Source organism: Salvelinus fontinalis, unplaced genomic scaffold, assembly GCF_029448725.1.
Source record: "Salvelinus fontinalis isolate EN_2023a unplaced genomic scaffold, ASM2944872v1 scaffold_0446, whole genome shotgun sequence".
Lineage (NCBI taxonomy): Eukaryota > Metazoa > Chordata > Actinopteri > Salmoniformes > Salmonidae > Salvelinus > Salvelinus fontinalis.
Genome location: NW_026600655.1, coordinates 103,817 through 118,035, shown reverse-complemented (window position 1 = coordinate 118,035; position 14,219 = coordinate 103,817). Strand labels below are relative to the sequence as shown.

General features: G+C 43.3%; 1 protein-coding gene across 1 annotated transcript; it reads right to left on the bottom strand.

Annotated features, from left to right (window-relative positions):
- Positions 1 to 2,320: 2,320 nt before the first annotated feature.
- Positions 2,321 to 7,053, bottom strand: LOC129846077 (zinc finger protein 135-like; the record flags this gene model as incomplete). Its single annotated transcript, XM_055914067.1, has 1 exon — positions 2,321 to 7,053. A coding segment is annotated over one exon (753 nt), but the record flags the coding sequence as incomplete, so codon positions are not given.
- Between the last annotated feature and the right edge of the window lie 7,166 nt (positions 7,054 to 14,219).

Genomic DNA, 14,219 nt, shown 5'->3' with positions numbered 1-14,219 from the left:
CTGGTTGATTCTCTGCTCAACATCACTGACGGTGTCAAACTTAGATGTGTTTACAGGCTGTCACTTCTGTCATCAGCTACTAACACAAAGTGTAGAGTGTAGACTTTGTATAGTCACTGTACAGCCTTAACTGTGGAGTGACCTCATTAAATGGGATATCAGCCAACTCACTGACAACCACAGAACACAACTATGTATAGTTTACACAAATATTAGCATCTTAGCTCTTATTGCAGGACTTTGAATGTGGTACATCACCTCCATAACCAACCTATTGTGTGTATTGAACATTCATATTGGACTGTACAGCTAGCTAACTGGCTACTGATCAACCTATTGTGAGAATTGAACATTCATCATTGACTGTACAGCCTTACCTATAGAGTGTACACCACCACCGATCACAACTTCCTGTTTCCATCACAGCTGTCGTGAGTTTTTATACGGTATGACATTACTGACATAAAAACTTTGGATGGAAACATGGTTAATCAAGCTATACAGTGGAGAGAACAAGTATTTGATACACTGCCGATTTTGCAGGTTTTCCTACTTACAAAGCATGTAGAGGTCTGTAGTTTTTAGCATATGTACACTTCAACTGTGAGAGACGGAATCTAAAACAAAAATCCAGAAAATCACATAGTATGATTTTTAAGTAAATCATTTGCATTTTATTGCGTGACATAAGTATTTGAAAACCTACCAACCAGTAAGAATTCCGGCTCTCACAGACCTGTTAGTTTTAATTTAAGAAGCCCTCCTGTTCTCCACTCATTACCTGTATTAACTGCACCTGTTTGAACTCATTACCTGTATAAAAGACACCTGTCTACACACTCAATCAAACAGACTCCAACCTCTCCACAATGGCCAAGACCAGAGAGCTGTGTAAGGACATCAGGGATAGAATTGTAGACCTGCACAAGGCTGGGATGGGCTACAGGACAATAGGCAAGCAGCTTGGTGAGAAGGCAACAACTGTTGGCGCAATTATTAGAAAATGTAAGAAGTTTAAGATGACGGTCAATCACCCTCGGTCTGGGGCTCCATGCAAGATCTCACCTCATGGGGCATCAATGATCATGAGGAAGGTGAGGGATCAGTCCAGAACTACACGGCGGGACCTGGTCAATGACCTGAAGAGAGCTGGAACCACAGTTCCACAGAAACGTGGTTAATTAAGATATATATAGCAGCACAGCTAACTGGCTACCGATCAAGCTATTGTGTGTATTGAACATTAATATTGGACAGCCTTACCTATAGAGTAGCACCACCACCGATCAGCCCATTCTCTTCTTGATGTCAAAGCTGCAGTGTATTGTTGCTATAGGAGTTTATGATTAATAACCTTATTTCATTCAAACCACACTAAGATGTCACCATACTATTCCTTTAAAGTCCCTCTGTCAGATATAAATCATCAGAGTGGGAAACCAACTGAAATGGAAACAATGGAGCAAATGTGTCACTATCAGAGGGGTGTATTATGACATCAGATAGAACTACTCAGACATTCTAAATATCACTTGATTATCAGAGTGTATTATGACATCATATATAACTACTCAGACATTCCAAATATCACTTGATTATCAGAGGGGTGTATTATGACATCAGACAGAACTACTCAGACATTCTAAATATTATGACATCAGATAGAACTACTCAGACATTCCAAATCAGGCTTCATTCATATCATGAAGGTGGATATTGATCCAACCATTTCAAAAGTAATGACCGGGCTGAAGGAAACAGGAAATGCCTGTACACTTTTATAAATGCCGACAGACAATTTCTTACTTCGTTTGACAATTTGTTTGTATTTTTGTGTCAGTAAAAATGTATAAGTGAGAAATGGAGGTGGAAACTCCTTTATGAGCAAATATTTATATAATAACCATCACATCTTAGTTAACTTGGAGTCACGTGATGATATGTTGTGTGGTCCTCCCTCTACGACTTGGGAACCAATGTAGTTTATTAGGCTACAGATGAAATAAGTTATGAACTTCACAGGGTGGTGAAAGAGCATGTGATGAGCTTGATGCTCCATTCCAATACATGTTGATGGTCTTATATTGGTGACATGATGATTGATGGTTGGTTGCCATTTGACAAATAAAATAATCATCTCATCATTCGGGTAACAACGTTTATTCAATCAGTGGGAGGCTTGTAAATGCCACCAGGAAAGTCGAAAGAGGAACTCTTCATTGAGACTAATAAACAGCAATCCGTGGGTGAGTTGTGGTGGATATTATAAAATAAGGATCTGCTGGAGTCCAAGTCAAACCAAGATTATTTATTTCTGAGCTCAGAGAGAATAACAGTTACACAGCACAGTGTAGACAGTCTGAATTCCTGAAGCATTGGGTGATGAGCACATATCTTTATAGTTTCCTGTTCCTGGGAGGGACTTTATTCATACAAGGACACAGGTGCAGCTGGTTTGCAACACAGAATGATACTCCCAGGAACAGGAGATTATAATAGGACAGTTTCACAAGGCTAGTCACATACTCAGTTATGTGGACACATATACAATTAACATTTTCCATTACACAGTCTGAATATTTTCATGTCATTAAATCATCAGTGGGCCAACAATGCAAATGTAAACAATGGAGCAAATGCATCACATCCAAATATCACTGTATTATCTGTAGTGCTGGAGGAAAGACACCCAGATAAACACACAGAGTCAGAGTTTAAAAAAGGACCATTTAAACACATGGAATCTGATCTACTCTATATTCAAACTGACATACTCCATATTGTCATGACGTGGCCTTTTCTGGGTATAGATTGTGGCTTCCCCCTTTCCTACACCCAGGTTCTGTTATCTCAGGTAGTAAATTCCTGGCGGAGACTCTCTCCCCCTTTTCATGCAGAGAGAGACCACAGAGTGAACAAAGGATTTCACGTGGCCAAACTCCTAAATCCCCAAAATGGGAAAATTAAACTATATGTCCACCTTTGAGAGTGTGGGAAGGGTCCGTGGACACTTAAGGGACAGTTATGTTGAGTGTGTTTCATTTGGTCACCTCAGAGAGGACAGGAAACACACGTAACTATGTCTCAATGTGTACATTTCTCAATTATGGGGTTTGCATCTAATTCTTGTATAAAATGGTGTAAGCTGAGGTGGCACAGGTTTGAGTGCCAAGACTAGAAAACCATCCCACGTGAAGCATTGGCTACACGGCTGGAAATGGTTCAACTATGAGACTATCGACCCCTACAGAATAAGAGCATTGGTGGGTCTGTGGGGGCAGCTAGAAATTATGTAAACCTGGGATGCGAATACCGACAACCGCCGAAACATCTATTCTATGAGAACATTTCTGAATGGTAATCTGAGGCATCCATTCTAACCAAGAAAGACTTTGAACTTCAGGGAAACAGAAAGAGAGAGACTCGGATGAACTCTCCAGCAGACGGACTGGATTCCAACAGATCACAACGGCGTAAATATATATTGATTGCAATTATTCCTGAATGAGTGAGCGTTCGTGTGCAAAGGATTAGCATTTCGAATAATATACAGTTGAAGTTGGAAGTTTACATACACTTAGGTTGGAGTCATTAAAACTCATTTTTCAACCACTCCACAAATTTCTTGTTAACAAACTATACTTTTGGCAAGTTGGTTAGGACATCTACTTTGTGCATGACACAAGTCATTTCTCCATTAATTGTTTACAGACAGATTATTTCACTTCTAACTCACTGTATCACAATTCCAGTGGGTCAGAAGTTTACATACACTAAGTTGACTGTGCCTTTAAACAGCTTGAAAAATTCCAGAAGATTATGTCATAGCTTTAGAAGCTTCTGATATGCTAATTGACATCATTTGAGTCAATTGGAGGTGTACTTGTGGATGTATTTCAAGGCCTACCTTCAAACTCTGTGCCTCTTTGCTTGACATCATGGGAAAATCAAAGAAATCAGCCAAGACCTCAGAATAATAAATTGTAGACCTCCATAAGTCTGGTTCATCCTTGGGAGCAATTTCCAAACGCCTGAAGGTACCACGTTCATCTGTACAAACAATAGTACGCAAGTATAAACATCATGGGACCACTCAGCCGTCATACCGCTCAGGAAGGAGACCCATTCTCGCTCCTAGATATGAACGTACTTTGGTGCAAAAAGTGCAAATCAATCCCAGAACAACAGCAAAGGACCTTGTGAAGATGCTGGAAGAAACAGGTACAAAAGTATCTATATCCACAGAAAAACAAGTCCTATATCGACATAACCTGAAAGGCCGCTCAGCAAGGAAGAAGCCACTGCTCCAAAAACGCTATAAAAAAGCCAGACTACGGTTTGCAACTGCACATGGGAACAAAGATCGAACTTTTTGGAGAAATGTCCTCTGGTCTGATGAAAAAAAAAATAGAACTGTTTGGCCATAATGACCATCGTTATGTTTGGAGGAAAAAGGAGGAGGCTTGCAAGCTTAAGAACACCATCCCAAGCGTGAAGCACGGGGGTGGCAGCATCATGTTGTGGGGGTGCTTTTCTGCAGGAGGGACTGGTGAACTTCACAAAATAGACGGCATCATGAGGTAGGAAAATTATGTCGATATATAGAAGCAACATCTCAAGACATCAGCCAGGACATTACACATTCTTAAAATAAAGTGGTGATCCTAACTGACCTAAGACAGAGAATTTTTACAAGGATTAAATGTCAGGAATTGTGAAAAACTGAGTTTAAATGTATTTGGCTAATGTATGTAAACTTCCGACTTCAACTGTATTTGGGCTGCTATTTCTGCTAGGCTGGTAACTAATGAACTTATCCTCTGCATCAAAAGTAACTCTGGGTCATTCCTGTGGTGGTCCTTAAAGTAATGATGGACTGTTGTTCACAGTTTATCAACTGTGTGTAGTGATCCCTTTTGTCTTTCCCGCTTCTATCTCAGTCCACGCCCACTTCCCTTTGTCCACCAAGCCGTCATATCGGCTTGGCCCACTAGGGGATCTTCCCTATCATTCGTTAGTAACCAGTATCTACTGTTTGCCGTCATATCGGCCCACTAGGGGATCTTCCCTATCATTCATTAGTAACCAGTATCTACTGTTAGCCGTCATATCGGCTTGGCCCACTAGGGGATCTTCCCTATCATTCGTTAGTAACCAGTATCTACTGTTTGCCGTCATATCGGCCCACTAGGGAACCTTCCCTATCATTCGTTAGTAACCAGTATCTACTGTTAGCCGTCATATCGGCTTGGCCCACTAGGGGATCTTCCCTATCATTCGTTAGTAACCAGTATCTACTGTTTGCCGTCATATCGGCCCACTAGGGAACCTTCCCTATCATTCGTTAGTAACCAGTATCTACTGTTTGCCGTCATATCGGCCCACTAGGGGATCTTCCCTATCATTCGTTAGTAACCAGTATCTACTGTTTGCCGTCATATCGGCCCACTAGGGAACCTTCCCTATCATTCGTTAGTAACCAGTATCTACTGTTTGCCGTCATATCGGCCCACTAGGGAACCTTCCCTATCATTCGTTAGTAACCAGTATCTACTGTTTGCCGTCATATTGGCCCACTAGGGGATCTTCCCTATCATTCGTTAGTAACCAGTATCTACTGTTAGCCGTCATATCGGCTTGGCCCACTAGGGAACCTTCCCTATCATTCGTTAGTAACCAGTATCTACTGTTTGCCGTCATATCGGCTTGGCCCACTAGGGGATCTTCCCTATCATTCGTTAGTAACCAGTATCTACTGTTAGCCGCCATATCGGCTTGGCCCACTAGGGGATCTTCCCTATCATTCGTTAGTAACCAGTATCTACTGTTTGCCGTCATATCGGCCCACTATGGAATCTTCCCTATCATTCGTTAGTAACCAGTATCTACTGTTTGCCGTCATATCGGCCCACTAGGGGATCTTCCCTATCATTCGTTAGTAACCAGTATCTACTGTTAGCCGTCATATCGGCTTGGCCCACTAGGGAACCTTCCCTATCATTCGTTAGTAACCAGTATCTACTGTTTGCCGTCATATCGGCCCACTAGGGGATCTTCCCTATCATTCGTTAGTAACCAGTATCTACTGTTTGCCGTCATATCGGCCCACTAGGGGAAATATACATTTACACACTAGGAGTCATTATTCTCTCCTGTGTGGATTCTCACATATTTTTTAAGTGACTGATGAGTGAAATGCCTTCCCCACAGTCTGAACATTTGTAAGGCTTCTCCCCCGTGTGCGGTCTCATGTCTTCTTTCAGGCGTCCTAATTGGGTAAAAACGCATTGCACTCTGGGATCAGTGGTAAGGTTTCTCCCCTGTGTGAATTCGCTCATGCTCTTTCAGGCTTCCTGACCGGCTAAAACTCTTTCCACACTGGGCGCAACGGAAAGGCTTCTCCCCTGTGTGTATTCGCAAATGATCTTTGAGGGTGTCTAACCGCTTAAAACTCTTTCCACACTGGGAGCAATGGTGAGGCTTCGCTCCTGTGTGTATCCTCTCATGTCTTTTCATGTTAACTAAATGGTTAAAACTCTTTCCACAATGGGAGCAGTAGTAAGGCTTCTCCCCTGTGTGAATTCGCTCATGAGCTTCCAGCTTAACTAACGCAGTAAAACTCTTTCCACACTGGGAGCAGTGGTATGGCTTCTCCCCTGTGTGTATCCTCCCATGTCTTTTCATGTTTCCTAACTGGTTAAAACTATTTCCACACTGGCCGCAATGGTATGGCTTCTCTCCTGAGTGTATTCGCTCATGAGCTTTCAGGCTTCCTAACAGGCTAAAACTCTTTCCACACTGGCCGCAATGGTATGGCTTCTCTCCTGTGTGTATTCGCTCATGAGCTTTCAGGCTTCCTAACCGGCTAAAACTATTTCCACACTGGGCGCAATGGTACGGCTTCTCTCCTGTGTGTGTCCTCTCAGGTCTTTTCAGGCTTCCTAACTTGATCTGGGAGCAGAGGTGTCGTCTTGCTGGTGTTTGTCTTGCTGGTGTCGTCTTGCTGGTCTTTGGTTCCTCCAAGTCTGGTGTTCCTCCAGCCAAAGACAGTGTTTATATAAAAAGAGATCAGAATGAAACCTCCACTCTCCAATTATGTGTAAATTTATTTACATTGCTTTGCCAAGATAATCCATCCACGTGACAGGTGTAGCATATCAAGAAGCTGATTAAACAGCATTACACAGGTGTTCCTTGTGCTGGGGACAATAAAAGCCACTCTAATGCCACAGATGTCTCAAGTTTTGAGGGAGTGTGAAAATGGATTGGGGACTGCAGGAATATCCACTGGAGCTGTTACCAGGGAATTGAATGTTGCTTTCTCTACCATCAGCCGCCTCCAACATCTTTTTAGAGTATTTGGAAGTCCGTCCAACAGGCCTCACAACTGCAGATCAAGGACCTCCACATCGTCTGAGGATCAGCCACCCGGACATCTGATGAAACTGAGGAGTATGTATCTCTGTAACAAAGCCCTTTTGTGGGGAAAACTAATTCTGATTTGCTGGGCCTGGCTCCCAAGTGGGTGGGCTTACGCTCCCACAGACCCACCAATGGCTGCGTCCCTGCCCAGTCATGTAACTGATTAGGGCCTAATAAAGGTATTTACATGACTCATGTAAATCGTTGCGATGATATTTCTGTTCAGTATATATAAATATACAGAACCAGTCAAAAATTTGGACACACCTACTCAATCAAGGGTTTAACTTAATTTTTTACTATTTTCTACATTGTAGAATAATAGTGAAGACATCAAAACTATGAAATAACACATATGGAATCGTGTAGTAAACAAAAAAAAGTGTTTAACAAATCAAAATATATTTATATTTGAGATTCTCCAAAGTAGCCACCCGTTGTCTTGATGACAGCTTTGCACACTCTTGGCATTCTCTCAACCAGCTTCATGAGGTAGTCATCTGGAAAGCATTTCAACTAACAGGTGTGCCTTGTTAAAAACAAATTTGTGTTTTTCCTTCTTAGTGCGTTTGAGCCAATCAGTTGTGTTGTGTCAAGGTAGGAGTGGTACACAGAAGATAGCCCTATTGGGTAAAATACCAAGTCCATATTATGGCAAGAACAGCTCAAATAAGCAGAGAAACAACAGTCCATCATTACTTTAAGACACAAAGATCAGTCAATCAGGAACATTGTCAAGAACTTTGAAAGTTTCTTCAAGTACAGTCGCAAAAAACATAAAGAGATATGATGAAACTGGCTCTAATGAGGACCGCCACAGGAAAGGAAGACCCAGAGTTACCTCTGCTGCAGAAGATAAGTTCATTAGTTACCAGCCTCAGAATGGAAAGGAAGACCCATAGTTACCTCTGCTGCAGAAGATAAGTTCATTAGTTACCAGCCTCAGAATGGAAAGGAAGACCCATAGTTACCTCTGCTGCAGAAGATAAGGTCATTAGTTACCAGCCTCAGAATGGAAAGGAAGACCCAGAGTTACCTCTGCTGCAGAAGATAAGTTCATTAGTTACCAGCCTCAGAATGGAAAGGAAGACCCATAGTTACCTCTGCTGCAGAAGATAAGTTCATTAGTTACCAGCCTCAGAATGGAAAGGAAGACCCATAGTTACCTCTGCTGCAGAAGATAAGGTCATTAGTTACCAGCCTCAGAATGGAAAGGAAGACCCAGAGTTACCTCTGCTGCAGAGGATAAGTTCATTAGTTACCTCTGCTGCAGAGGATAAGTTCATTAGTTACCTCTGCTGCAGAGGATAAGTTCATTAGTTACCTCTGCTGCAGAGGATAAGTTCATTAGTTACCTCTGCTGCAGAGGATAAGTTCATTAGTTACCTCTGCTGCAGAGGATAAGTTCATTAGTTACCTCTGCTGCAGAGGGTAAGTTCATTAGTTACCTCTGCTGCAGAGGGTAAGTTCATTAGTTACCTCTGCTGCAGAGGGTAAGTTCATTAGTTACCTCTGCTGCAGAGGATAAGTTCATTAGTTACCTCTGCTGCAGAGGATAAGTTCATTAGTTACCTCTGCTGCAGAGGGTAAGTTCATTAGTTACCTCTGCTGCAGAGGGTAAGTTCATTAGTTACCTCTGCTGCAGAGGATAAGTTCATTAGTTACCTCTGCTGCAGAGGATAAGTTCATTAGTTACCTCTGCTGCAGAGGATAAGTTCATTAGTTACCTCTGCTGCAGAGGATAAGTTCATTAGTTACCTCTGCTGCAGAGGATAAGTTCATTAGTTACCTCTGCTGCAGAAGATAAGTTCATTAGTTACCTCTGCTGCAGAGGATAAGTTCATTAGTTACCTCTGCTGCAGAGGATAAGTTCATTAGTTACCTCTGCTGCAGAGGATAAGTTCATTAGTTACCTCTGCTGCAGAGGATAAGTTCATTAGTTACCAGCCTCAGAAATTGCAGTCCAAATAACTGCTTCACAGAGTTCAAGTAAGAGACACATCTCAACATCAACTGTTCAGAGGAGACTGTGTGAATCAGGCCTTCATGGTCGAATTGCTGCAAAGAAACCACTACTGAAGGACACCAACAAGAAGAAGAGACTTGCTTGGGCCAAGAAACATGAGCAATGGACATTAGACCAGTGGAAATCTGTCCTTTGGTCTGATGAGTCCAAATTTGAGATTTTCGGTTCCAACCGAAATGTCTGTGAGACGCAGAGTAGGTGAACGGATGATCTCCGCATGTGTGGTTCCCACCGTGAAGCATGGAGTGATGGTGCTTTGCTGGTGACACTGTCTGTGATTTATTTAGAATTCAAGGCACACTTAACCAGCATGGCTACCAAAGCATTCTGCAGCGATACGCCATCCCATCTGGTTTGAGCTTATTGGGACTATCATTTGTTTTTCAACAGGGCAATGACCCAACACACCTCTAGGCTGTGTAAGGGCTATTTGACCAAGAAGGAGAGTGATGGAGTGCTGCATCAGATGACCTGGCCTCCACAATCACCCGACCTCAACCCGAATTGAGATGGTTTGGAATGAGTTGGACCGCAGAGTGAAGGAAAAGCAGCCAACAAGTGCTCAGCATATGTGAGACCTCCTTCAAGACTGTTAGAAAAGCATTCCAGATGAAGCTGGTTGAGAGAATGCCAACAGTGTGCAAAGCTGTATTTGTATTAGTCAGGGACAGCCCTACTGGTAACAGATACCAGTGGGCAGATCTATTTATTTGTTCAAACTAAACTACAGCACTTACTTTGATGAGTCAAATCTGATCCTTTCTTCTCTTCTCCTCCTCTCACAGTTCCACTCAGCCCCGTTGTTTTCCTGCAGTCCACCAGCAGCACAGACAACCTCTTCATACCCAGCAGTAAGGCGCTACCGGGAGAGGCACGAAACGGGGACTCCGGGAGGGAGGAAGGGCTAGCGTTGTCCTGGTAACCATAAAGAGGGGACACAAACACATATCATTATGGATGCTGATGTCACTGTTGTCACTGTTGTCAGTGCTTTACAGAAACCCAGCCCAGACCCCGATAGAGCAAGCTGTATGCTAGACCAGACCAAGCTGTACCATCTGGTGTTCTGATGTGGAGAAACTCATCTCTGCCTCGTCAGCATCAGGATGTTGTTGAGGCTCCCCAGAGGATCCACGATAGTCATGTCTCTCTCCTGTGTGAATGAGAACATCAAACAGATGGTAAACTTATTACCGTCTATTACAGTCATAGGATCTTACAGGAGGCATTAATATATCTAAATGAAATGGGTGCCTTTTGTGTCCCTTTGATATTTTAAGTATAAATTATGCTCCAATATTGAATTTTAAAAGCCCGTTATATTATATAATTTAATTTAAAAGTCCCAAAAATATATGTACCAATGGCAGATGGCCCCTTTAACAATTCCTACAGTACTGAACAACATATTCAAGTGTAGAACTTCAGTAGAATGCCCCTTAAAACCCCCACATTAGTTCAACAACGGCATAGTGTGTGACTCTGTGTTTAAGACAGTACTCACTGGTGTTAATCTGATATTCTGTCTCCCCCTCTTTCACTCCCAAAACGTCTTCCTTCTTCACCTTTATTGAGATAGAACCGTTTAGAGAGGAAGATGGTGCTTCCTCTTCTTTCCCTATAACAGCCTCCTCTTCCTCCTTTTTCATTCTGAAAGGTTCTTTCTCTCCTTTCACTGTAATATCCTCCTCTTCGTCTTTCACGACAATGTTAAGCGCCAGAGCTTCTTTCTCTCCTTTCACTGTAATATCCTCCTCTTCGTCTTTCACGACAATGTTCAGCGCCAGAGCTTCTTTCTCCAAACAGCAGACCTCATCTTCTTTAGGGGGGATGAGTAGTTTAATGAGCTCATAGTCATGTATGTTAGCTAGGTAGCTAGCTAGCTAGTTAGCATTAGCGACTAGCCTAGTGCTTGGCTCAGTATCAGTCTTTAACAAATTTGCAGATTAGGTTCAAGTTAACGTCAACTGAAATGTGTTTTGAACACTGAGATTAGCTAATGCACATTAACATGGCTTAAAACGTCAATCTATCCGTTTTATGTTGGCTTGCAAGCTACCGAGATGGATGAAAGAGTATCCGCGATGTTGTTCCTGAAGAAGAATCCCGTCCAGTCTATTTTTCGTCCAGTCAGTTATACGTTGCAAGATGCATCACCTGAAAGACGTACATCGCCATCTGCTGTCTGGAGTGGGTAACGCAGTTTGGAAACAATTGTTACTACACTTTTTGTATTGGAAAGAACGTCATAACAATTGAACAATAAACTGATATATTTTATCTTACGTCTTACAACTAATACGTTCCTGTACACAGACGTAGAAGCTTAATATGAATATGTAGATGATGAAAAAATACCTAGGTAGTGTGTTAATACACATTTACTCTGTTAATTTGTATCTTGATGTGACCATACTATTTCCTTAAAGCTACGCTACAAAGCTACAACAGGTGTAGGTGTTACTGTGAAATTCTTACTGACAATGTAGTTAAGAACAAAAGAAAAAAAGTTACACAATAAAACAACTATACCGTGGCTACGGTGTCAATGTGGAGGTTATATACAGGAGGTACCAGTACAGAGTCAATGTGGAGACTATACACAGGAGGTACCGGTACAGAGTCAATGTGGAGGCTATATACAGGAGGTACCAGTACAGAGTCAATGTAGAGGCTATATACAGAGGGTACCAGTACAGAGTCAATGTGGAGGCTATATACAGGGTGTACCAGTACAGAGTCAATGTGGTGGCTATATACAGGAGGTACCAGTACAGAGTCAATGTGGAGGCTATATACAGGGGGTACCAGTACAGAGTCAATGTGGAGGCTTTATACAGGAGGTACCGGTACAGAGTCAATGTGGAGGCTATATACAGGGGGTACCAGTACAGAGTCAATGTGGAGGCTATATACAGGGGGTACCAGTACAGAGTTAATGTGGAGGCTATATACAGAGGGTACCAGTACAGAGTCAATGTGGAGGCTATATACATGGGGTACCAGTACAGAGTCAATGTGGAGGCTATATACAGGGGGTACCAGTACAGAATCAATGTGGAGGCTATATACATGAGGTACCTGCCTCACACAGGAAGCTGCGCAGGTCCTAATCCAGACACTTGTCATCTCCCGTCTGGATTACTGCAACTCGCTGTTGGCTGGGCTCCCTGCCTGTGCCATTAAACCCCTACAACTCATCCAGAGCGCCGCAGCCCGTCTGGTGTTCAACCTTCCCAAGTTCTCTCACGTCACCCCGCTCCTCCGCTCTCTCCACTGGCTTCCAGTTGAAGCTCGCATCCGCTACAAGACCATGGTGCTTGCCTACGGAGCTGTGAGGGGAACGGCACCTCCGTACCTTCAGGCTCTGATCCGGCCCTACACCCAAACAAGGGCACTGCGTTCATCCACCTCTGGCCTGCTCGCCTCCCTACCTCTGAGGAAGTACAGTTCCCGCTCAGCCAAGTCAAAACTGTTCGCTGCTCTGGCACCCCAATGGTGGAACAAACTCCCTCACGACGCCAGGTCAGCGGAGTCAATCACCACCTTCCGGAGACACCTGAAACCCCACCTCTTTAAGAAATACCTAGGATAGCATAAAGTAATCCTTCTAACCCCCTCCCCCCCTTGAAAGAGTTAGATGCACTATTGTAAAGTGGCTGTTCCACTGGATATCATAAGGTGAATGCACCAATTTGTAAGTCGCTCTGGATAAGAGCGTCTGCTAAATGACTTAAATGTAAATGTACCAGTACAGAGTCAATGTGGAGGCTATATACAGGGGGTACCAGTACAGAGTCAATGTGGAGGCTATATACAGAGGGTACCAGTACAGAGTCAATGTGGAGGCTATATACAGGGGGTACCAGTACAGAGTCAATGTGGAGGCTATATACAGGGGGTACCGGTACAGAGTCAATATGGAGGCTATATACAGGAGGTACCAGTACAGAGTTAATGTGGAGGCTATATACAGGGGGTACCGGTACAGAGTCAATGTGGAGGCTATATACAGGGGGTACCGGTACAGAGTCAATGTGGAGGCTATATACAGGGGGTACCAGTACAGAGTCAATGTGGAGGCTATATACAGAGGGTACCAGTACAGAGTCAATGTGGAGGCTATATACAGGTGGTACCGGTACAGAGTCAATATGGAGGCTATATACAGGGGGTACCGGTACAGAGTCAATGTGGAGGCTATATACAGGGGGTACCAGTACAGAGTCAATGTGGAGGCTATATACAGGGGGTACCAGTACAGAGTCAATGTGGAGGCTATATACAGGGGGTACCGGTACAGAGTCAATGTGGAGGCTATATACAGGGGGTACCAGTACAGAGTCAATATGGAGGCTATATACAGGAGGTACCAGTACAGAGTCAATGTGGAGGCTATATACAGGGGGTACCAGTACAGAGTCAATGTGGAGGCTATATACAGGGGGTACCGGTACAGAGTCAATATGGAGGCTATATACAGGGGGTACCGGTACAGAGTCAATATGGAGGCTATATACAGGAGGTACCAGTACAGAGTCAATGTGGAGGCTATATACAGGGGGTACCAGTACAGAGTCAATGTGGAGGCTATATACAGGGGGTAGCAGTACAGAGTCAATGTGGAGGCTATATACAGGGGTTACCAGTACAGAGTCAATATGGAGGCTATATACAGGGGGTACCGGTACAGAGTCAATATGGAGGCTATATACAGGGGGTACCAGTACAGAGTGAATGTGGAGACAATATACAGGGGGTAACGGTACAG